The 25,899-nt window shown below is 38.2% G+C and overlaps 1 protein-coding gene across 4 annotated transcripts in view; it reads left to right on the top strand.

The window, feature by feature from the left end:
* Positions 1 to 25,571, top strand: part of LOC107221652 (QRFP-like peptide receptor) — a 42,918-nt gene extending 17,347 nt beyond the window's left edge. For 2 of the 4 annotated variants that reach the window (XR_006903855.1, XR_006903854.1), the window contains exons 4-11: positions 11,273 to 11,394; positions 11,985 to 12,108; positions 12,292 to 12,500; positions 17,529 to 17,706; positions 20,343 to 20,503; positions 21,315 to 21,479; positions 22,910 to 23,051; positions 25,403 to 25,571. Coding sequence is in view for 1 of the 4 variants with exons in the window: in XM_046737242.1 (XP_046593198.1) it covers positions 11,273 to 11,394; positions 11,985 to 12,108; positions 12,292 to 12,500; positions 17,529 to 17,706; positions 20,343 to 20,503; positions 21,315 to 21,479; positions 25,403 to 25,412 (969 nt within the window). In the remaining 3 variants the exon portion in view is untranslated. The remainder of the gene's footprint in view (positions 1 to 11,272; positions 11,395 to 11,984; positions 12,109 to 12,291; positions 12,501 to 17,528; positions 17,707 to 20,342; positions 20,504 to 21,314; positions 21,480 to 22,909; positions 23,052 to 25,402) is intronic. The other 2 variants (XR_006903856.1, XM_046737242.1) reach the window with 2 other exon arrangements.
* The last annotated feature ends 328 nt before the right edge of the window (positions 25,572 to 25,899 follow it).

Here is a 25,899-nt window from a genome sequence, read left to right as displayed (position 1 = left end):
GGTCACGTTCCAGAAGAAGCACAAATAACTGATTTAAATGGCAAACATTAATTTTCTTGTTTGATCTTAAATGAGTTTTTTAATTTACAAATTTCACTACCGTTTCGTCACGTTCCTTCCTTCCTTCATTTCTTCCTCTTTCGCCGATATTACGTTTGGAAAGCGAGAAAAAGGGAGGCGAAAAAATGTTCGGAAGTAAAAGTGATGGAAAAAAAGTTCTTCTTCCCACGGTCCGAGGGGGTGAATAAAAATGAGAAAATGAATTTGCGGAACCCCGGTTGTAATGAGACGATCATGGCTGATTGCCTGCTGCTAAATTCGCCTCGGATTGACGCTGACGATGAGACAGGGGAATCTTCGCTTCCGTTTTCTCTTTCCGAGAGTCCTACTGATTGGGGATGATTGGAATGACATGAGAGGTAGACTGGATACGTCGGATATTGTTCGGCTCCTTCACCTCGGTTGAGGGGCTTTGGGGTTGGTCAGAGACGATACAGATCCAGCACCAATGTACACGCACTTGCTTAGATTGTGGATGTGCATTACAGCCTGTTCAAGGGACGCGTGCAGGGATCAATGATCGAGAAAAATCAGATTAAACGCTTTTATTCCGGTGGAAATTTTGCACAGAGGGGTTGAAATGATTCTCTTCATTTTATTAACTCATCACTTCATTGCATAATATACGTAATGTATACAGTGTGAATTGCTAATGGCAGAATGGTCCGTTATCTGCTGTGTTTTAATGCGCATCCGCTATGATTACAATCCGAGAGCAGTTGTTTGCCAGGGTGACCAACCGTCGTGAACGTAACCTCAAAATATTTTCACACCTGTCGCTGGCGATTGTGTTCAGCGCAGACAACTGTTGAAATTTTTCATGTTACACGCATCGCGGCGAACTAACGTCTAAATTTGTTACGGTTGGTCGCCCTGGCATTGTGGCGCATGCGCATTAAATTATAGCAAACGACGGATCATTATGTCGGTAGTAATTCACGTACACGTACCATTGAACAAATTCTCAACGTGCAAGAATAATTTTATGTTTCGGGTTTGTTGAAAACATTTACGAACTATTTAACGCAATGTTTTTCAAAATCGGCCCGTCTCATGAATCGGTGAATACGTAATTAAATATTATTCCCTAATGATGAAGTTAAATTTTGAATGGTAAAAAAAAAATATTCTTTTCGTTTATTTGTGTTCAAATTTATCTACAGAAATTGGTTTTTAAGGATTTCGTGTTTCTCTTTTCGTTTTCTTGTTCTCGTTCTTCTCGAAAAGCAGTTTGTTTGAATGTACGCTGAAATTTTTTTTTTTTTTTTTCTTTCAGGTACTTTTTTTCCACTTTTTTCTCGCTTTCTCTACTTCAGATGACGAAAAATTTTTACCGATAGCGCGATCACGACCAACGTGCTCTCGGGTCGTTTCAGAGGTTCGCGAAATCAATTGGCAGTCCCCGATTTTTTTCTTTTTCCTTTCTCACACGTCTTGTTCGTTCTCATTTCTCCGATTCTCGTTTTTACAATATTAGTTTTCCTTTTTTCAATTTTTTTTTTTTTCTTCTCTATTTTCATCCCTCTTGTTTTGTCGAAACGGTGAAAAATCATCGTCTCGAGCGAAAAAATAGAAAAGAAAAAAAAAGAAGTCACGTTTCAAATAAATCGTCTCACTATTGCGCTTGGATAAATTGGCACATATACCTCCGAAAATTCATCTCTGGTGGAAGAATCTTTCCCCAAGTACATTAAATGTGGTCATTACCCACGAAAATACCTTATTTGATCGAAAATGTATGCATTCAATCATTTTATGCAAGATTCTCGTTTCACGAAAACACTATACATAAATAAATATCCTCAACCTTTATAAAAAAAAAAAAGATTCAAATCACGTACTATTGCTTACTACATGTCTGTTAATTTACAATGAAAGAATAGCTGAAACTTGACGTAACTTTCCAAACGCGATTATGAGAAGCGCGTACTGTCTGTGCTTTTGACGCTCAACTATAAATGTCATACCGAACCTTGCATACAACTGCGTAATTGCAGACGAAGGATTGGCAAGTGCTACCCAATGGAATTGAAGATCCATTGGATTGAAAAAAAAAAATTAAACTAGCAAGTGGTACTTGGCGGACCTTTTTAGAAAAATACCTTGAGGAATATATCAATTTAAGATAGAATTTGAAATGCTGTTCGAATTCTATCCTGAACAGAGTCGTTCAAATTTTTGTCACCATGCAGGCGCGACCATAGAGTTCATACGTTCACATAAGTTTCGTACGAGTCGAGCGACTTTCTATGTCGTATTATATTATGGTCATACAATTCGCTTATACCACGAGTCAATTGTAGAGATATGGACAACGGCATTTATAACTGATTCTACATCTATATACCCTCAAAAGCGTATTTCATATGTTTTGTCGTAAAGTGGTTGAAAATTCTTGATGGAAACTGACGATTTCGACGATGTTGGAAATATTACAATCGGTATATTTCAGCCATCCGTGCATCGATCGTATCGACATAAGCCTTGAATGAAAGCTTTTGTAATCTAGAAACGTACAGAAATTGTCAAATGTTGAATTTCATCGCGAGTGGGAAGAAATATGTGATAATATTATCGTCGGGTAGGATATTGGCAACTTTTCGCGGTAAAAAATAATGCCTTGGATCGTGCGCGTTTATTTATTTATTTATTTATTTTTTTTTAATCAACTTGGCGCGATCATCGACCACCGATCTTGATGCGTACGTACATTTCGACCCTTTCTTCATTCTTTTTTTTTTTCGCGATTCAAATAAACAGAGTTTGTTCCACATGTACCAACATATATACTCGTATATAATGTTCCTTTTTTTAACCTTGTCGAAGCTGCGATGAGTTTCTCTGTAAATGGAGTTTATTGTTTCGTATACTATTACATTACATTACTTTTTTTTACACTACGTACTTATATTCTACGTTGAATAAAAATAATATTACCTGTAAATGGAGAAACGACATTTACAGCTCATTTTCCTCTCGTTCTGCCGTTTCTACGTGTGATTACGCTGATAATAGCTTATGTACTCATCTGTCATATGCCCTCGGCATTCTATCGTCTGTATTCGCTCATATTTACACGCATGTACTATTGACCGTAAAGCTGCCAAGGGCGCTCACTGTTGTGCAGTGAAATTTCGAATTTGGGAGTGAGGAAGAAATATGATGAGGTGAATATAGGCCTCGTCATATTTTTTACATATATATATAATGTATATGTAGAAGCCACGTACAATGCAATGAAATGATGAGGGAAAAACTGATGAAAATAGAAGAGAACAAAAGTAGAAAAAAAAAAAAATTTCAAACAGAAAGAGGATAGAGAAAGAACGTATGAAATTAAAGCAGCACGTCGTGTGCAAGGGGCAAAAAAAAAGTTCAATATAGTCGAACAGCGGACGAGTATTTATGTATGCATGGGAGTTATACAGAAACGATGAGGTTTTGTGCAGAAATTCTTTTTATTTTGCATTTCTCCATTTTCATTTCTTGTTCGTTCAATTTTTATCTCGTCTATTTCTTTTTCTCGATTCGGCGCTTCGAAACAGCGTGATTGACGAGGCCGCAACGTTTTTCCCATAACTGCCATACGTAAGCACGTATGCAAGTATGTATAAAACGTGTGTGTGTGTAACGTGTATATCTATATATATATATATATGTCGAATTTTTTTCACCATTAGATATAATATTATTGCATTTATTTAACAGTCAGTAATATTATAAAACGCGTTATTATGCGTATATTCCTTTTTTGCAATTGGTCTTTCTACTATTAAATCCTGAAGAAAATAATGAAGTATAAATATTGTTGAAGATTATTCGAGTAAAGCTAATTATTTGTGGTTCATTGAATGCTCCGTTTCTGCAACGCATTTATACACATTGATAATATTCAGCGCGCAAAATCCTTGCATAAACACACAGCGAAAAATCTGTGAAACCTGATGCGGGAGATGTTTTTTTTTTTCTCTCGTCTTTTCCCTTTACACTCTAAATTCGCGTGAACTCGGTTTTCTCGCCTAACCTGCTACCGGCAAAATGATGAAAACGCCGGCAAGAATTCATTCCGTACGCGATGTGAAAGGAGAAAAGCGTCGAATTACCCTACGCAGCGAGGGCGGCTGTGCTTTTTAATTCCTTTCATTCCCAGCCTCCTCCTCAAACTCCTCGTCCTCTGGTTATTTCAGTTTTACAATTTTAAGTTTAAATTATTTTCGTGTTTTCCCTGCAGTGATCGATAATTCGAATAACTTGTAATTCCTGCTCATCGTGCTTGTATCGTACCACGTTTTGATTTTTTCCTAAAAACTCGACGCAGCGCGTTACATCTTGACATGCAACTAAAACTTTTAATTTTTTGCTCCAACTTTTCGTTCCTGCCTCAAATTATTCTCTCTCATTTTCTCGTACAACGGCGATGCGTCAAATTCAGATAGGGAATTACAAGCGTGGGTGGAGAACGATTGAAATTCAGGAATTCCTGATCAAATTTCGCCGCTCTTGTCACTGTGATTGTGTTCCATCTATGATGTATATTGACGTGTATGTATCTATGCGTACATACCTAGGCTAACTGGTAAACGCGTAATAAAGAGATCCAATTAACTCACGGTACTGAAGTGAAAGGAGCCGCCATGTTAGTATATGTACGTGCACGAGTATTGCTTCACCCTCACCCTCGTGTTAGACTGTACCTCGCGAATTCGTGAACTCCACCTCTCAATCAATAAAATGTATTTTAACGCATTTGGAAATGAGAGGGAAGAAAGGTAGGCGGTGAGTGCTTGAATCAATTATTAATCAAATTTAGACTCGAAAGTACAGCCGGCCTGTACGAAATTCAGCTCCTTTGAGAGTATTTTTTTTTTGTTTCACTTCCTTTTCCTCACCAACCATCGGATTCTCACCGTTGAAGAGGAAAAGAGAAACGCGTTCAGAAAACAGATGTTTAATCTTTTGTTCGGAAATGTATCCCCAATTACTTCCATTTGATTTCAGAATAACTCGCAATATTTCCTTCCTTCCTATTTATGGACAGAATGTAAGTTGGAAATATAATTGGTTCACAGTTATTCTTTTTAATTGAAAACAGGGCCGTGGTTTGGTAAATATTCGGTTAATCAGATACACAGATCTTGGAGATTAATTTTCAATAATGAAACAGTTTAAAAGGGGTATTCTGTTTGAAAGAAAAAAAGATGCAGAAAAAGGTGAAAGGATATCTATCGAGGAGTGTTTTCTGATCCCCGAGCTCCAGGTGAAGGGTTCGCGACCAGCGTCTGTATCGCGGTTTTCTCTATTTGTCATTCGGGTTTAAAAACACATTTTTCGGGTCACTCGGTTCCCCCGCGCCTCGCTCTAGGTCGTCTAGCTGTCGTCTCTGAACGAGGAGGCGCGAGAAGAGAGAAATAGAGAGAGGGAGAGAGAGAGAGAGAGAGAGAGAGTTTCCCTGGGGAGGAGAGGTGAAATTCACGTTCGCCCAAAATTGCAGGCAGTTTTGTTTGCAGGGGTTGAGATCGAGTTGTGGCTGTAGCCTTACATCGTCCCGGCACATAAGCATAACCCCCTCACGTATTTATCAAGCCAACCCCGTCGAAACTCGAGAAGATAATACTGTCTTCTACCTGGCGTTAGTTCGTACGCGTATTAGGGTGTCTAGTTTTGTGCGTAGAATTTATTCCTCTTTTTCTGTTTCTCTTGATCTCTTGAAACCTAATTTTTCTCGTTCAGATAACATCAGGAAGAGGTATTTTTTTTTCATCAATTGTTACCGCTCATCTTTGCGTAACGATACGGACTTTATCTTGGAAGAAATTTTTTTAAAATTAAATTCTCGATAAATTATTTACCTGCAGTCAATACTTTAGCCACTGAACATGGAAGCTCAATATTTGTACGTATTAAATTGACTCTTGAGACGGAGTTTATGATTTCTGAATCGTTAACTCAACTACGGATTTCTCTCAACGCGCATTGTTGTAGAAAATTTGATTCTCCTCAAAATGCTTTCAAGAGCAATTCCGTGTCATTAAATGCGGCTGTGTGGTAACGGTTTGAAAACAATGACATATTTCCCACATCATTGAAGCGTGGAATGACGTCAAACTCCGAAAAGAATCGTTGTTAATTGGGTTTGGGAAATGTCCCTCTGCGAGGTATTTATTTTTCTATGTAGAACAAGTTTTTCGTATAAAAAGCACAGAGACAAATGGTGCTTCCAAATGAAACACCCTTTAATATGTATATATATGTATACAAGAAATTTCAACGCTGAAATTTTGTGAGACGTGTAATTCCTATCTCTAGACGAACTCGAGGCATGGCTATGGAATTACAGCTGGAATGAATTAACGAATAAATTTTTCCCCCGCAAAATACGCCGCAAAATTTCATCCCCCATTCGTCAGCGAGAGATTCTGCACACGAACAAGTCCCTGGCGATCGTTCCTGACGGTTTCCATCGTTTCTCTCCCCCTTTTCCCTTCTCTAGTCACGACTTGTAATTACTTGACACTTTTCCGCTACCTCCAACCTTCGTCATGCTCGGGGATACAGAATGCGGCGCTGTATTATGAGGAGGGAATTACTGCTACCCGTTTTGTTCACGGAAGAACGATCACCGCTCATCTGCCGGCAGCGAGTGAAGAAGAGAAATTGAAAGTGCGAAAGCGACGTCTGGTAGTCTTCGACATGGAAAGGCAATCTTCCTACGGAAGTTGAACATTCGCCCGATCATCGCCTTCTATAAACCAGATAGTCAAGAATCTGGATTCGTAATGTTTTTTGAATCTAAACGGGGATCCAAATATATGAAATTTTAAACGGTGCGGGGAACAAATTCGTTGTAGAATTATAAACTTGACAATCCTTGATAATTTCTCATTTTCTATATTTATCACTTTGAGTCAATCGTTCGATTCTCGTACGTTTGATACGTGATAGTCATTACAGCATTTTTACAACTATTTTAATTTTTTATCAAAAATCAGAGTGCTTTTTGTCATTTATTTTTGTTCCCTCTACTACCCTTTTCACTCAAACGATGCATGAATAATTCTCGCGAGATGAATATCCGTCTGCTTTCTTTCCGTATGCGAATTCCGGGTCGGAAATCCCGAGTTCCAATTCTCCGTATCTATCGACGAAGAGAGTAGAATGCTCGTGGGAAGAATTCCTGATACCGTCTTTCCTGTTGTTTCGAAAGAAGAATGTCTCTTATACCTTTACCCGAGCAGTGAGACATTCGCGATGCTAAAATTCTCTCTTTGAATTTTTGGCAACTTTTTTTTAGGTGTTTCGATGAAATTTTAAGTTTCGATGCCGTCCACCCTACGTGTATTGTCTGTGAATGTTTGCGTCGATATTATGTTTCTCTGAGGTTTTATGCCAATATTTATTTTACGACCATTGCTTATCGAATGGCTGGCCTCGAGACGCTTCCAAGGAGCCGCCGTGGCACGATTTTGAACGATTGGATCTTGAGATATCGCGTTTTGAAGTGCGGCGCTCGCGCGTCTGCACGGCGACGCGAATCAGCGAGCGCTGCGCGCTCGCGCTAATGGCGTACTTGAGACGGCGATATCTCAGGACCCACTGATCGAAAATCGGTCTGCAACGGCTCGATGAAATCGTTGTAAAATGCTGCGGCATCTGGTAGCGTGGAGGTAAAAAAAAAACAGTGGAGAAATGGTCCAGACCCGCTGCGCCGGAAGCTTTTCATCACATCAAAACGTCACCGGCGGTGGCGCAGCTTGGAAAAAATCTTTTTTTGGAACGAGGACAAGAACCGACTTGAGTCCGAGCCGCTCAGATTCTGGCACTGATAGCGTATCGCCGATGTGAAAACGGTAATGGATGGCCGTGGCCGGAATCACTGGCATCGGTCTGGCCTGGCGCGATACTGCGGCTCCATGTGTTAACCCTTAACGTTATATATCATCAAACGTTTTTGCATCCAGCATCATGTATTATAACCACGACGCCAGTCACGCACAAGGTGTATTATAATATTAAGAATCTATGGGACGTACAGTCCGGTCAAAAAGTAAAGCGAACCGAAACAAAAACGAGAAAGTAGAGAGGTTCGATAACTCTCGCAGAAGCTATACGTACATCTACCTAGTCACGTGCGAGTTAACCAAGAATCACTGACGTTGAAGAGATGTTTTTAAGACACCAAATTTCATCATTCGAAATCAATGTCGGAAATGTTATCTTTTGGTTTTTTTGCTCTTGTATAAGAACATTTCGTTGAAAACGTGAGTGATTGCATTTAAAGAAAAAATGAAGATCACCCGTCTCTGGATCCAAATTCGAATCTTTGACACTATGACAAGCGTTTTCAACATAATCACTCGTTCGATATGTTTGAGATGAGATTCTTTCGTAGATGAATCCCCCCGGGCGTCAATTCAATGGTAATTTTGAAGCCTGGGTTTCGGCCAGGCTTTTGTTTGGAGATATTCTGACCCTGACTGTACGTCCCATACATCGCCTTGATGTAATATTCGGCGTCTCGAATATGCGGAGAACCCGTCGTCGTTTAGCCGCATAACTCGGGGTTATGACGATGTTGGCTTGTGCGTCGCGACCCCTTGCCCTTCGGGTCTTTCGACTCTCCCGCCGCAAGATCGACATCCAACAAGTAATTACTCACTTACCAGGGATTTCTGTCACTGCTCCGATTAACCTGAAACGCTTCCAAACTAGAGGCGGAGGTGAGGGTGAAGGTGGAGGTAGGCACGGTTATTCCGCGAGGATTGCAGAGTCGGTGCGCGCGTTTGTTCCCCGGTCACATTTCCCCAACAGCCCCGCACCGAGTGAGACAAATGTCCTTTCTTGATACCCAAATCCGTTGTACAAACGGCGACCTTCGCCAAGTCTCGAACGGAATGTGTCCCTCTAGTCGAAACGGTGAGTCGAATCTTCGACGCTTCAGACTCGTAAAGAAACTATCAAGACGACGACGACGACGACGACGATGATGTTGATGATGATGATGATGATGATGATGATGATGATGACGATGATGGCGGCCATGAAGGCTCAAATTACTGCTTCGTCGGTGTTCGATTTTCCACTGATCAGTGTCCACGGTTATTCATTTCAACTTCGTCCCCCTTCCAACCCTCCTTTGAGTCTTCTCTAAAAAGTGCCAATACGAATGATCGAACGAACGAACCAACGAACCAATTTTTTCGTCATCGTACGCTGATCGTTTTTGCTCCTTGAATGTCATCGCCAATCTGACAAGCTCCGCGTATTCTTTCTTCGTTGATTTTCCATGGCCCAACGGCCATCTCAACGATGAAAAAGTCACCAGAGGAATGTTCGGACATAAAAGAGCTTACTGAACAATGTACCTCGGATATGATTCAGCGTTATTAATTTTTCTTTCGGGTCATCAGTCAGTCACTATTCGAATTTAACTACGAAACTATGCAGCGCTGCAGATAATCGGAACTAAAACTGCGGCTGAAGCACGTTCGCTGCAACTGAAACTGTCGCATCTGCAGCGAACGTTGAACCGTTGAACAGTTCCAATTTCATCGGGCTGGGATTTCGGGCTTCGTTTAGCGACTGGGTTAGACAGTGCCTGCAGTTTATTTTTGTATCAACGTCAAAAACACGAATTAGACAGACGGCTGATCGTTGAGCCAGCCAATTATACTGGACGTGGGTCACGAACCCATGTTTTCCATTTCGCACGTAGACAAGAAGCAACAGGCTAAAATTCCCTTGCGATCATGCAGAGCTCGAGTGCGGTTATAATATCGTTACCCCCATATTTTACACGCGAAAAGTAACTCGGACACCGCGGTGTTTATTTGTCGAGGATGAGGGATTAAAAGTTACACCAAGGAACATCATTTCCGATTGGCGTCAAACTCCAGCTTGTAAGCGAAAGTTGCGGGGGCGACGGAAATTTGAATACGTGCCTTCCGAACTTTGGTCCTTCGCCGAAGAAATTTGGCTTCTTTTCACATCCCTCGGGACGTCGATGTGTGCTGTTAGGGGAAACTCGAACGCGTTACGTGGGAGAGCAAACTGCCCGTGTGCTCGGTGTTGTGAAAAATTTACCAATACTCTTGTGGGTAAGGACGTCGGTATCGCTCCCGGTCCATCTTTCCACCAGTGAAAAAAGACGCGGCGACTAATTTCGCACCGATATTTACTTGTAATTTTTCTCGGTCGTCGTTAGAGCGACGTCAAAAATTGGAATTGAGGAATCGTCGATCGAATCGATCCAGTTTCACTTCGGGCTTAATTGACAAGTTCAACACGATTTTGCTGAACTTTTGCCGGGGCAAAACTAATTCCCCAAACCCTTTCCTAACCAAGCAAAAAGTTTTTCGGCAAGGTGAGAAAAGGTTCGCGCGACGAAAATTCACTCTCCGCACGCAATCCGAAACTGAAAGTGCTGAGGTACGACAAGCACAGACCAGCTTACGATCACTATCGGCAAAGCTCGATCATATTTTACCAAGTCGAAGTACCGCGGCAACTTTGCAAATTCAGTGTCGTTCAGGGATGAACGGTGATATGAGTCAGCTTAATTTCGAACCAGATTCGCGGACTTTGCTCCCCCTGTACTCTTCCAGATTCTTTTACGCTTCTTCCTGTTATTCTCTTCATCTCCCATTAGCCGTTCATCGCCGAAGTAGTATGCGTTGTTGTACTCGAACGATTATTTTTGCCCTAGATTTTGGCCATCGTCCAACTATTCCCGCAACACAACACAGTCGCAAAGTGACAGTGGCCGCAGTTTTGGCTACACGACAAAACGTCCGCGTGTCGAGGTTTCAGCTTTTTGAAAAGCGGTTCAATTTTGGCCCCACTCTCTCTCTCTCTCTTCTTCCCTCTACTAAGCGCGAATTACAGCCTTATTCACTTCTCGTTCACGCTTCCATGCCGGGATTTCACCTCGTTAGTCGCAGACGAGGCCTTGATTATCATAATATTACCCAGCGCTGGCAGTGTTGAGCAGTCCGTTTGACATTTGGGGAAGGCACGCTTCGTGAGATTCTCTATGTTACGCGTTACCATCCTAAGCCTTATAACGATGCGGTTGTAATGGTTCTACTACACCGTGTAGTCTGATAATGAACCCACGCCATGTGGCGAAATCGTGAATCATAACCCCGTATTCGATTAACCCGAGTTATCATCGCTCAAGCTGTGTCTTCTTCTATTCTTTTTATTTTTCTTACAGATTGCCAAGCTCTTCTCCTACACCTGGAGCATGGGAATGTTTCTCTGCAAATCCGTTCACTACATGCAGAGCGTTTCGGCCATTTGCTCCGTCTTAACGTTGACCGCGATGTCGATAGAGAGGTAAGAGATCACGTTCTTTTCTTCTTTTACAATAAAAAAGATGCCCTCTATTTCTTTCACAAAAATTTCTTTATCCTTCCTCGAACCGCCCTTTCATACCTCGAATACCTTTTATATTCACTAATATTCTTTGCACGATTATCGTCATACATGTATATTCACAACAATTTCGTTTCTTACACGGATCAAGGCCAACGCGATAATTCTAGTTCGACTCGTCGAAATTTTCGGCTCAATCTTATACTCGCTGTTTTTATTTTGTTTTATATTTACTTGTCAGTGTTGTACAGTCTCATTTCTTATCTCCTTTTCCATTATCCTTTGTTTCCTCCTTTTTGTCTATGACGAAGGAATGAGAAAAAAATGTAAAACAAGCAGAATACATAAAAAAAAAAAAAAAAAAATAGAATTATCTGATAAAACCACGAATCTTTTCATCAAACCCGAATAATCAAACAACCAGTCGGCAAAAATTGATCAATGCCGATGCTGTTTCATTCGGACATTAAGTCGCTAATTTGAGATTTGTGTCCGTTATACGCGGTCTCTTCGCAAATCTTTCACCGCATGTTTTTATCAACTAATTTCAGATACTACGCGATCGTTCATCCGATGAGGGCTCAGTACACGTGCACGATAAGTCAGGCCCGAAGAATCGTAATCATGACTTGGATAACGTCGTTTTTACTGGCGATACCGATACTCTTTACGCAGGTGAGCAAAGAAATTCAACCCCTGTCCCATTCTTGTTGTTAAAATATCACAAGTATACGCGTACGCTGTTTTATCGCAAAAATAAAAAATCCGTTAGCTCGGACGACGAGCAGTGTTGTTAAAAATATAAACTAATGGCTGTATCGCGTCTTTCGCGCCTTTCTCACTTCTCTGTTCTCGCAGCGGCACGAATCCGTCGGTCCCGGATACCTCGGGGCGTTTTGGTGCGTACGTGACAGGAGATCGGTAACGCTTTGGCAAATTCACGAAGTGTACATGCTACTGCTGGTCCTCGTTGTCCCCCTCATTGTCATGGCCTTCTGCTACACGGCTATATGCTGGGAGATATGGAGGGTAATGAAGCGGCGTTACCACATGACGTCCAGGCACGCGTGAGTAATTGATTGATTATATTATACATGCATGTGTGGGCGATATGCTTGCGGCATATTTCAAAAACTGAAATGAAGAAAAAAATAAAATAAACAATGACAATGCACAATTTTCACATTGTTTCCCATCCCGTCAATTAAAAGTTATTTTGTTTTCTCTATCTCTCCCACTCTCTCTCTTTCTGTCTCTCTCTCTCTCTCCATCCGACTCTCCTTCTTTTCTACTCGAACTGCAGACCTTGTCCCAACGAATGAGAAATTATAGAATCTACGCAGTATGTGCGCCTTTTCTTGTTGGTTAAATTTATTCAATAACAATAATGAACGAAGCGAATTTTTTTATATTCAATAAATGTGCCTCGTTTCAATTTCACGATGAGATATACCTTAGTTCCGAAGAATAACTTTACGCGAGGAATATATTTATATAACACATGCGAGATAACAGAAGGATATGAATTTCATACATTCGTAATTCTCATTATTGTAAGAACTTTAGTATTATTGTTATTATAACGATCCGAAAAATCCTTCAAAGTTTAAACGTTTTGTCTTGCGTGTATTTTCATTACGCTGGAGACTCGTATCGATCTTCTCTCGTGTAATCAATCTTCCTTGGAGCCTAGAAAGCGATTTGAACAGGAGCTTGAGTAACGTATGCATGTCGTGCCGTTGGTTAATTATGTGTGTAGGTAATAAAGATTCGAAGAAAGTAAAAACGTGGAACGGTAAAAAAAATTGTAATCAGCCTTGTAGGTCGCAAGTTTACTTCGTGGACAAAAAAAAAGAGCATTAAAGAAAGAAATGGAAAAGAGAGACTGAAAAAAAATGATTAACAATAACGAATCATCGGTTAGAGAATAATGGACGTCGAAGCCGAATCTCATTTCAATTCCGAAATTAAAAATGACAACTAAACAGGGTAACCGAATCGATCGAAAAGAAAAAAGAAAACTAATAACGAAACTCCGCGCGTTGTAAAAATATCAAAAAAAAAAGGCGAACTGTAAAGGGGTTCGAAAATTCGAAGCTCAATTTCAGGCGAGTACGACGCGGGACGAATTGGTTTTCGGAATCAATTGACGAAATAACCTGCCACAGAGCTGAATGGTTAAATGCCATGAACAGAAACGTGAAAACGAGTGAAAAAAAAGTTTTATCCTCATCAGTGATAGGCAACCCAACATACAACGGTGTTTACACAGAAACACCCAGTATAATAACCAAAAAACGACGCAGACGTCGCGTCGTTCGAAGAAAAGCGAAGCAATATCGCGACTTGATAAATCGGCATTAATTGACGTTGTATATTAATTAGACCCGCAGGTGGAAAGAAAAAAAAAAAGAGGGAGCAGAGTATAAAGGAGCGAAACGTTGTAAATGAGGGCGAAGGGCTGCCGGCAGATGAATAAAACCGAACGGAAAGGGAATTGGTGAGGTGATATTATCGCTGTTGGCAGAGGACGAGGACCTAATAGGATTAAATCAAGCCCATCCGTTGCCAGCGCAGCTGAGCTTCGCCCCTTGCAAGCCCCGCCAGCTTCCTCAAAGCTCTTGTGCATGTACGTATATTAGGGTGGTCCTTGTTTAGGGTGTTGACGAATTTTTACCGCCCCATCACTGAAATCAATTTTAAATCATTTAAAAAGAGTCGCCAAATTTTTTTCAGATTCTTACAGCAAGTCTGAGATAGCTCGCATTGTGATCGAAGTTTCTTATGGAAGTGACATGAGAAAAACTTTTTTTCGCACTATATATTTTATCGTGAAAGTAATAATGTTCCAGAAAATCTGTAACCGCGAGGTTTTAGTCGGCGTTAGTAATACTATATGAAAAAAAAAAAAAAAATAATACAAATCATCGTACCGGGCAATCTAGACGAATTTCGCTTCCTCTAAATAAAAAACAAAGTCAGGTTTCGAGGTTGTGGAATTCGTCTAGATTGCCCGGTACGATGATGTGTATTTTTTCCCAGATAGTATCGCTAATTCTCGCCAAAACCTCGCGGTTACAGATTATTTGGAACATTATTACTCTTGCAATAAAATATATACTGAGAAAAAAAGTTTTACCCGTGTTAATTTCCATAAGAAACTTCGATCACAATGCGGACTATCTTAGGGTCGATGTAAAAATCTGAAAAAATTAGGCGATTGTTTTCGAATTATTCGAAGTTGGTTTGGGGGATCGTTTGGCAAAAATTCTTCAACACCCTGAATAAAGACCACCCTAATGTGTATGTATGTATACCACACACGCATACGCAGCTAGACACAAAATTAAGAGGTATCCAAACATTCCAGCGAACAGCTCGTTCAATTTCCCTAAAAATTTCCTGCCCCCTTCACGTATATTATCGCTTATTCCTGTACCTAATCCGGGACATATTCAGCTGCGACACAAGTGGTTAAAGTATCGGTCGTAGCTGTACGTAGGTTATGTATGTGATATAATGATAAAATTGAACCGAGGATTAGGGGAGCGATCTGCAAATAAAAAAAATGGTCAAAAACGTTTCGGGTATTTCCTTCTTTTTTTTTCTCTCGGATCTGTAATCTTCGTCGAAAGGATTGTTCGGCGAAATTAAACAATTAATTATTCCGTATGGCGAAATATCAGGGGATATTTAAATCATTACCGAGGGGTTAATCACTCTTCAGTTTGCGCGTAGATGTTGTACCTGATTACAAAATTTATTTACGGCTATTCAAGGTTTCACGTTATTCAGATTATTTCAGAGAATTGTTTCGTACCGGATTTTATGAGATTTTGAAGGATCTTAAAGGGTTTCATGCGACTTCAGGAATTTCATGTGCTTTCGTAAGATTTCGGAATACTTCGAGGTATTTCAAAAGATTTCAGTAAATTTCTGGAATTTCATGCGATTTCGAATGGTTCCAAAAAATTTCACGACTGGTGTACACGAAATTTTGAGAGTGCAAGTACGACCCCTTGGAAATAATCAGTGAAGGAAATATTTTCACAGAGAGGGAATGGATATAAATTGGGAACAAGGCGGGATTTTTCAGGAATATTTGAAGTGCACGGCGCGTAAGTACCAATTGTATGTTACGTAGGGGTGGATCCTCGAGGACGTCCCTCGAGAAAGGTTCGTTTTTCTTCCTATTTTACCCATGATGCTGGTTCTCCTTCTTCTTATTCTTCTCCTCATTCTCTCTTTCCTCTTTTATACCTCCTTTCACATTTTACCCGGCTCTGCTACAATACAAATCTTTCCCAAGGGAAGTTCACCAGTGTGAATATTCTTCTACTAGTTTTCCGGGACTTATTTCGTCACAATGTATACAATCCTCAATTACTACGTTTCTTATCCATCGTCCGTAATTTTCATTTCACATTTTAATAAGGACATTTGTTACAGTGAATGGAAATAATTATGTTATATTTTTTCTTCTTTGTCAAAAGTATATTACAATTGTGAATGTTAAAAGCAATCGAACTTCAGTATTTTTGCTAGGTGTATAAGATACAGGGTGTCCCATTGAAAAAAGTATGCTCAAACGTATCGAAAACCAAGCATTAAATCGAAAAATGTTGGAGGACATCCGATGAGCATATCATTTTTTGGGTCCGGGTCCTCTGCTGGGCCCGTTGAGGCCCAAATTTTATTATTCAAATGAAATTTCCTATTTTTTATTGCATTTGCTTATTTCTCATTGAAAAGAAAATAAGTTTTACTCTCGGTAAATTTTTGGTTCTCGTCTTCGAAAAGAGTGGCGATACGTCAATCTTTGCGAAGAACAGAAAATTGAGAATGATTTGTTTAACATTACAAGGTGTTCAGGCGTTTTTTTTGCATTGTCTTTTAAGCATTGCCAAGCGTTCAAAAACCACTGACAATAGCCTTATCCGACCGAGAAACCACCCACCGTGTACATCGGGTAAAATAGGGATTTGTTGGTTTACTTATCTTTTTAAGTTAATCTTGCCTTCGATTCTACGTTGTGGTTCGGTTTCGTGGTTTACGACCTGTAGGGGTATTTCTTTTCTCGATGTTTAATTGTATGAATAAATGAATAACCTATTTTTTGTTTTTTTTTTTTAACATACGTTAAACTCTTTTTATACATTGTGCTTTATTTGTCTATTTTCTATTTACTTTGAAGAATTTTCTTTCAAAGTAAAAATGAAAAATGTGAGCTACTTTTATTTTTCATCAATTACGTAACCACGCAATTATATACACCTAGATTACAATCGTCGCATTCCGTTTTCAATCTCTTTGACATCCCGCGAGGTTTTACGACGCTAAGAGTTTCATCGGATGTGAAAGAGAAAAAGAACGCGCACATTCCTAATTGGAAATCAAGTTGAACGGACCTTGAAGCGTATGTTTTGAAATTTATCGAAATCCGTAAATCACGCAGTTTGATAAAATATTTAGCATCCTTGAATCCGACCGTCCAATGTTTATTAAATACCGAATTCATTTATAGAATCACACAAGTGGATTTAAACAACACTCTTCATCTTCTCTGATTTTTCGTATCACAAACCGTGTGGTTTAAAAATTAATAAACCGAAATCAATCAGTCAACATTTATTACACCGCAGCTAATAAAACACGTTCTTTTCTTACATCCGTTTCTTTTCTAGCCTCGCTACCCTTCTTACCTTTTTCGATACTTTCGAAAGCTCACCGCGAGTCAATTGCAGGGATACGCGATGACGTTTTGTCAAGTGCGGGGCGGGAACGGGAAATTTTAAAAGGAATTGAAGCTTGCATATATATGTATATATACATATGTGCGCGTGTGTACTCATACGTGCTAGGCATGGAAATTGGAGACGCTCTTTGCGATCGTGAAGCGAACAGGATTATATGAGATTGGAAAATTCTTCACATATCGCACGTGCCATTTTCTTTTTTCTTTCCGTTACCTTTTTTCGATTTTATAGTTTTAATTTCCTCTCAGGTACATCTTGATCGACGCGTCGTGTGGAGAAAAACAGTTCCCCTTTAAAATAAAAAATTTTCTTACACTCGCCGAACTCATCTTCTTTCAGAATTTTACAAGCATTAGATGTGCGTGTGTGTGTTCCTCTTTCCAGACTCAGTCCCAGCCGTAATTCGGCCACTGAATGCATTGCCTTGAATGATCGGCACCCCGGAAGTGGTAAAAACGGAAGACGGGGACGCCGGGAAGACGTCAGAACGGAGGAAGAATCGCGGACCATGAAACAGGTCGGTTTTCATTTCCGTTCTCGTTTCTTCATGCCCCCTTCTCAAAAAAAAGATCTACTCCCATTTCCTCGGGTGTAGGGATAAAAATTTCCGTCGCCAAATACATTATACATATTATACGTATAATTAAGACATTAATTCGTGCAAAGGGTAATTAAAAATTTTGTCTAATTACGCTGGTAATTTCGTTTCCCAAATTTTATTACCACAAACTCGGAACGGCGAGGCGGAAATTTTAGGAAAGAGTCAAAAATCTACCAATTATAATATTTCGGTACATGATCGTTATTGCTTATTTATTTATTTCGTTAAACGTGATTTGAGAGAGAGAGAGAGAGAGAAAGAAAAAAATTTTATTCCAAATTCGGGCAGAGTTCTTTCACGAAAATTTTGTGCTCCTTTTTCCTTCACCGTTGATACGTTTATTTTTCGGTTTTTATCCATTATCATTCTTTCTCCCTCTCATTGTCCAGTTAGTGTTTTCACTGCTTTAAATAAGGTGCCTAAAATGTCACTTATCCTTTAATTAACATGTATATTTCGCTAACGCTAACAAGAAACATAATATCTTCTGTCTTATGGTTGAAACTTGAGTCGAGTCGGATTATTATTACACGGGTTATGTACAATAACCACGGTGGCCTTAACGATCCAGCCGCGATTAATTTATACACTCACGATGCAGCCACTGGTCGTTCAAGACATCTGCCTTCATTCAACACTTCGAGACTAGTCAGTCTTTGTGATTTAAAAGCTGCATAACTCGATATGATTTCAAATGTACAAGCTGGTTTTTTTTTCTGTCGGAACAAGAGATACAAAAAATCAAAAAAAAAAAAAAAACAGGCTTCTAAGAATCATTAGTCACTAAAAAATTTCCGCCAAATAAAACTAATTCGTTAAAAAAAAAATTCGAGCAACGATCATTTACCGTCGGTTTATCTGTATACATCTGTAATAATATTCCACGAAATTTCACAAGTTTCCGTCATTCTTAGATTTTTATTATTATTCGAATGTAAACGATAATTTTCTGCCTACAGTTTTTCGTCCACATACATGTGTGTATTTTTTTTTTTTTTTTTTCTACCTCGAACACTCAATCTCGTTTACATACGTAATATAATCAATGTTATACGAAGAATAATACACTATAATACCTGCAATGAGCAATAATATTCATTTATTCTACGATAATATATTTCGCAAACGTAACGGTCATGTACATTACATTAGGTATATATTACGTCATTGTTTTTCGACGTATCGTATGATGAATATTTCAGGCTAAAAGTTGTCAAGAGTCAAGTGACTATATTACGGTTTTATTTATTTTTTTCTATCGTTTTTGTCATTCAACGAGATTCGACGCTTTTCCAATGGCAATTACTTTACCGTTAGGAGTATACATTACAGGTATAATGAATATGCAGCCTCTCGGTGAAGTTTAAATTTAAATATACGAAAGCGACGGATGTGTTTCGATTGAAACAAAAGACTTGTTACGCATAGTTCGACATTTTGAAGCGAATATTTACGAGTTTCTTCAGCGATTAAACATTCAAAGAAATCGAACGAAAGTACCAGATAGGTTTTACGCGTTGATGAAAAGTGAATAAATCTATGAGAATTTGTAAAAAATGAACGTTAAAATATCTAAAAGTTAGCTAAAAAGAGTGAATACTCGTTTTATCGCCACTGTTTCGAAATACTTGGCAAGGATTTGCAGCCGATTTCACACAGTACATTCTTCATCCTCGTCGTTTGTTGTACCGCGTGTAGTGGCTGAATTTAAAGAGCGTAACTACAAACAGTCAATTTATTATTCCACATCAGGAATAACAAAAACGAATAAATAAACGAACGTGCGATCGATAGAATTGGTAAATGAAGGGGTGAATAAAGGCTCGGTTAATTCCGAACTGATAGATTTGTTGTATATACAATACACTGTTTAAAGAAAATCGACAATTTTTTTATTCCAAAATTCAAGTTGAAAATATTATTCCAAATGACGAAAAGAGGATGCTGTCCAAGTTTAAACTCTTATTCTTAATATGTAGAGGTGTCTCATCGCGATTTTCTATTTTACGATTTGAACGGCACGCGAAATTTTTACTTCTAACTTTGGAACTTTATAACTCACCAACGCATTAGTGCAGTAATAAAACGAAAACGCATTTATGCAGGGAATTGAACGCTGTAGAAAAAAGGTCTCTTATTATTTTACGATAAATCTACTCTTTCAAAAGTTACTTAAGGTCAAAGGTCAACAAAGGATTATTTTGTTTTTTTTTTTATTTCCAATGTTAATGATACACCTCTAAATAATAATATTAAGAGCTCAAACTTGGACAGCATCGTTTTTTCGTAATTCGGAGCAATATTTTCGATTTGAATTTTGCAATAAAAAAATACTCTATTTTTTTTAAACAGTCTAATGTGTAATGTGTGCGAATTGAAAAAAAAAAAAAAAATGAGAAGATTAAGAGATAAAGTAGCAATAAGAATTTTGTCTTCAAGATGTGTCTCCTTTCTCTCTGTTCTTGATTGTTCGTTTTTTCCTCGTTTTTTTTTTTTCTTTCTGCGCTTTTTGTTTCACGAAGATGGGACGATTGTTATTCTTTCGATTTCAGGTTGTCAAGATGCTTGTGGCCGTAGTTGTTCTATTTGGAATTTGCTGGGGTCCGATGTTGGTCGACAATGTTTTGACAGCCTACGGGATTTTGCCCTGGGCTAAAATCGGCCCCTACAGACACAGCAACGTCACCTTTCAGCTTATGGCTTACTTCAACAGGTGACGTAGACAAATGTTCCCTCGTAACAATGCGATATTCGAAACGACTCCTGGCTCATTCACGTCGACAATTGACGAACAAAGTTCAATCCATCGGATCGGCAGTCAAGATTGGGTAACAAAATAAATACGGATAAATACGGTGAAGAATCGTCCGAGTCGAAAGTTAGAAAAAATTAATTAAAGAAAAAAAAACAAAAAAACGGTTGACAAATATTTGATCAGCGTTCAAAAAATAAACCACCGCAGTTTAATCAGCTTGAACAGTCTGATAATAAAACTTTTTCTCGAATCGTTGACAGCCTATAGCTAATTGTGTTGGATATTAAAATTTGCTAAGATTCGTTTCAGTTGAAAAAAAAAAAATTAATAACGCTGAAGGATATTTTTTTTTTTTTTGAGCGTGTTTGTTTTTTAATTACATCTTTATTCCGGGCTTAAGATTATATTTATCAAGGTTAAGTGACTGCACAACAACTTCTTTGTTCGCCGGAAACAGAGAAACGACAAGTTAAAAAATAATGTCTATCTTGTTGGATTTCGTCCGTTGGATTTTGATTTACATTCCTTTTCGTCCCGAAGATTTTTGTAACGTTTAAATCCCTTTTTCATTTCACGAACCGATATTTCTTTTCGCCCAACATTCCATTTATCCTTAATACGATTTTAACTTTGTGCTTATCAAGACGTGAGTAAAAAACGTGCGTCCATCTTGTTGAATTTGGTCAATTGAGCCCTGATTTTGAATGTTTTTCGTCCCAACGATTTTTGAAACGAAATTTTGAATCCCTTTCTCCGTCTTGCTGTGCAGCTGCATAAATCCCATCATCTACGGATTTATGTCAAAGCACTTCAGGCAGAGTTTCCTCTCGGCGGCCTGCGGAAGCTGCTGCTGTTGTCCGCGGCGGAATTACCGTTCGTCAGGTCGAGTCAAGAGGCATCCGAGCCTGAGCCAGACAAGGACGACGAGCGTTCGGTCAGTATAAATCCACTTCCGCAAGGAAGTGCCTCGCTGTTTGTTCGCGGGTCGATTTCCACCCTTCTCCCGATCCCCCTCCAGCCCCCGAGCGTCTGACAAAAAGAGAATAAAAAAAAGTAATGCCCGTTTTCTCGATTCGTTTCATTTGTATAACGCCCGGATAATTTCTTTCGGTCAATTTTCGGATCCCGGACTGCGCATGACGCCAATTTTTCAATCTACAGTCTCTACGTGGCGGAAATTTATTCCGCGAGTTTTAATTAACGCGGTGGACTCGTTAACTTCGAGTAACACCAATTCTCGTTGCTTGGCTTAATCGATCATAAAATATATATAAGTATATTAATTTTATTTTGACATACTTTTTTTCTTTTTCTTCTATAATTTTCGAATTTCTGCAGCGTAAATGTATATTCTGTAAAGATGAAAAATCTATTTATAGATAAATTTTCGCCACGGAAGGATAATTTTTACTGCTCATTTCATTACTTGGGTTCATGACAATTTCTTTTCTTGTCTGTTTTGTATTTTTTCATCTACGCTCCATTACTCTCTAATTTCTTCTGAAGGTTCATAAAATCGTTAATTTGTCACAGATTGTAGATAATGCGCTTACTTGCACTTTTGCGTCACGTTGTATACGAAATTGTATATCCTTACCCAGCGAGTGTTTGATAATTATTATTACTACGATTGTTATTATTATTATCTTCACACCGAAAATTCAAGCATTATCGTGGTATCAAAACTTTTTCACCCGCCCCGCGAGGTGTGAAAATTAAATTAATGATCAAAATTCAGAACTGTATTCAATGAGAAAAAAAATCTTTTTACCCACAATTTAACCACTCATATCCAATCACTAACGTGAAACGATTTATGAAATGAAAGCAAACAAAAAGAAAAAAAAAAACGCACGTAATAAGCGCGCATGATTTGATATTATACGAAACTAATTATAACATTAATTGTAGTGTAAAATTCGACATTGGTTTTGCGTTTTGCATGCGTATTATGTAAAAAACATATCATCACACTATATTTATATAGAGAATAATGCAGTAAGGCTGTTCGTATTCCTCACACTTTGCAAATTTTTTCTTTCTTTTCTCGTATTCATCAATTTGCACTCAAGTATTTTCCAATTCGTAATTATTGAGTTCATTTGTTCATTAATAATTTTTTATATACTCTCTCCGGTTCACGAGTACAATTATACTTACAGAAAAATAATAATAACAGCAAACAAGAACATCATATTTTCTCTACCACATAATTTTCGTTCTCTCCACTCTCGGCATTTTTCAACATCACGAATTATCTTACGAATTGTTTTTTTTTTTTTTTTCTCTCTCTCTCTCATATCTTTCTTATTTTTTTTTTCTCGTGTATGTATATGTCATGTATGTGTGTATATATATACGCAGGTGGCGTCAGCTCTCAATCAGCATGATGAAGTTTCCTTTGACGAACGCCTCCAAAACCCGTACGGTTGTCGTGTAGAGCACAAATGTATAATGTTACATTATCCTATACCGAACAATGCGAGAGAGATATTTATTATAATAGGTAACAAAAACTTTGCACAAGTATATATTACGTATTGTATAATTTAATTCACGTATCCAACTTTTTTATTTCCCTCTACTTTTTTTTTCTTTATTACCTATTATTACGTACATCGCTTGTTGTTTAACCCTTTATCTTCTCCTTCTTCTTTTAAAATGTATTATTTGTATTAACGAATATAACATTATTTCACTTTCGTGTCTCATAATATTAGTAATAATTGTTATCATCTTATTAGCACGATAAATCCATTGCAATTAATACAGGAGCTTTTTAAGATCGTCCTGCGCTTACTTACAGAATTTAAAAAATTCACTTATCGCATGACGTTTAATTATATCAGTATTAACCATACTAATAACAATATTAATGGTAGTCGTATTTATGGATTAACTACGTAATATTTATATCGTATTGCAACTTCTTCGACGATTCGATAGGTTCGATCAATCACGATTTATCGATAAACAGGAGGAGAGAAAGTATACTAAAAAACAATCGTACTAAAAGTGGATGAAAATTATTCTCAACAATTTTATTTCATTACACTATGTACATTTACAGAATTTTCGTATTTCAATTCATGGTAAATTATTCTCAGTTATTTGCTCAGCTTTGAATATGTATATACAATTATGCATACACATATATATAATATTATATGAACCGGGGATTCGTTCGGGGGAAATTAATTACAGAACTTGACGACTTCGTGACGTCCGTGTTATTATATTATTCATGCGTCACTCCGCATGTTTTACAAGAAATCCACGATATCATACGTCAGAGGGATTATTATTATTATTCGTACATCTGGGAATGCGAAATCAGCCCTGATAAACCTGGCGTCAATCTTTCAGTCATTTCCTTTTCTTTCTTTTACTTTTTCTCTTCATCTTCTCCGTCTTTATCTTCTTTCTTTCGGCTTGTGTCTGCAGATCGGAAACAGCGAGAGAAGCGAATATCCGCAAAAAAAGATCAGAGTCTTCCGGCAAAAACGATATTCCGCGGACTGATTGCGCTTATGTTGAAATCGAAAAAACTGCAAATCTGGAAGAAACTTTGCTGATTGATTAACGACTGCAATCAATACGTCCGGCCTCTTAATTCTGTCGGGGTTCGTCTCTGGAGGACTTTACGATTGTTTTTCTTTTCCTTTTTTTTTCTTTCTAAATTTGAACGATCTATTTCCAAATTCTGGTGCAGACGTCGTTTTTTTTTATAGAATTTTTCAAGTCTGCTTTCTTTTTTTTTCACTTTTTCATGTACACATATATCGGGCAATTCCATGTGATTCACCATGCATCACGTCTTGATGAAAAATGATCACGTTATAGAAAAATTCAACGCAATCGACGTGACTTTCACTTCAGATATTCCGTTTGTTTATTCAAAAAATTTTTTTTCATTTATTGTATCTCGTTGCCTTGAACACGAAGCTTTTTAAACTCCATCGGAGTGATTTTTTTTCATCGAAACTCGAACTAAAAGGGAAGAAATTGAAAAGTTTAAAAGAAAACCACGATTGGTATAAAAAAAAATCTTCCGCCACTTCTTTTTCTTGTTATTTTCCCATCCTCAGCTTCTTCGTGATTTTTTTCCCTCTCTTTGTTGCTTTCATTCTGAGGTTCTTTGAATGTTTTTCTTCGATGTACATCCATGCGTATATGTAATACACCTATATGTATAATACATATAATTTAACCGACTGCATAGCATCTAATAATCCGAAACGATTTATCTTCGGTGACTTCACCTCTTCTCCTCTTGTTATTGATGTTCTTGATGTTGTTGTTATTATCGTTATTATTATTATTATTATTATTATTATCTTTTTCGTTCAAGAGTTAATTAATTTTCTCATCGCCTGAGTAACCGCAAATAATATATATACGTAATATGAGCTATATTTATTGTATGCATAATTTCGTTGAACTTGAATGAATTGTACCTCCTGTAATAATAATCATAATATTAATCCCGAGATACGATTTGGGGAAAGCAGCGCTTTTCTCGGTGTTGGAACTAATTGACTGATTAATTAGGGGAAAGGAATAAGAGGATTGATTAATTAATTTGTATAACAACAGATATCATTGTTGCTTTTACAATATACCTACATATATAATGTACAACATGGTGTATAATTGTAAAAAATCGCAAACTTCCTTAACATATATATTATATACTTTTTCCCGATTAACCCGTTGTGTGTTTTTGTGTTTTTCAATGTTTACGTGTTCATTGTTGGCATTGTAATTTTATTATTATTATTATTATTATTATTATTATTATTATTATTATTATTATTCCTTTTTGTATATCCTTCTCACACGGTTCCAATTTTTCAGGTGGACCTGATTTTACCTGATCCCTTGGAACTCGTCGAGGGATATAATAATAAGTTAAGATGAAAAGTTACTGCTGCATCGTAATATATTATATGTATTCACTGAAATTAAGATTTAATGTTGCACGCGGGTATTTGTTCGTAATTATTTAATTACTCGTTTCATAATTTTTTCCATCTCTTTCACTCCAACTCTCTCAATTTCTCTCTCTCTCTCTCTCTCTCTCTCTCTCTCTCTCTCTCTCTCTCTCTCTCTCTCTCTCTCTCTCTCTCTCTCTCTCTCTCTCTCTCCTGCTCTCTCTCTCTCTCTCTCTCTCTCCCTCTCTCTCTCTCCTCTCTCTCTCTCTCTCTCTCTCTCTCTCTCTCTCTCTCTCTCTCTCTCTCTCTCTCTCCTCTCTCTCCTCTCTCTCTCCTCTCTCTCTCTCTCTCTCTCTCTCTCTCCTCTCTCTCGCTGTTTCTGTTTTCCACTCTATTTCGCACTGCATTCATTGCAGGGGT

The sequence above is a fragment of the Neodiprion lecontei genome, chromosome 4 (genome assembly GCF_021901455.1).
Source record: "Neodiprion lecontei isolate iyNeoLeco1 chromosome 4, iyNeoLeco1.1, whole genome shotgun sequence".
Lineage (NCBI taxonomy): Eukaryota > Metazoa > Arthropoda > Insecta > Hymenoptera > Diprionidae > Neodiprion > Neodiprion lecontei.
This window is presented reverse-complemented; position numbering and strand designations above follow the sequence as displayed.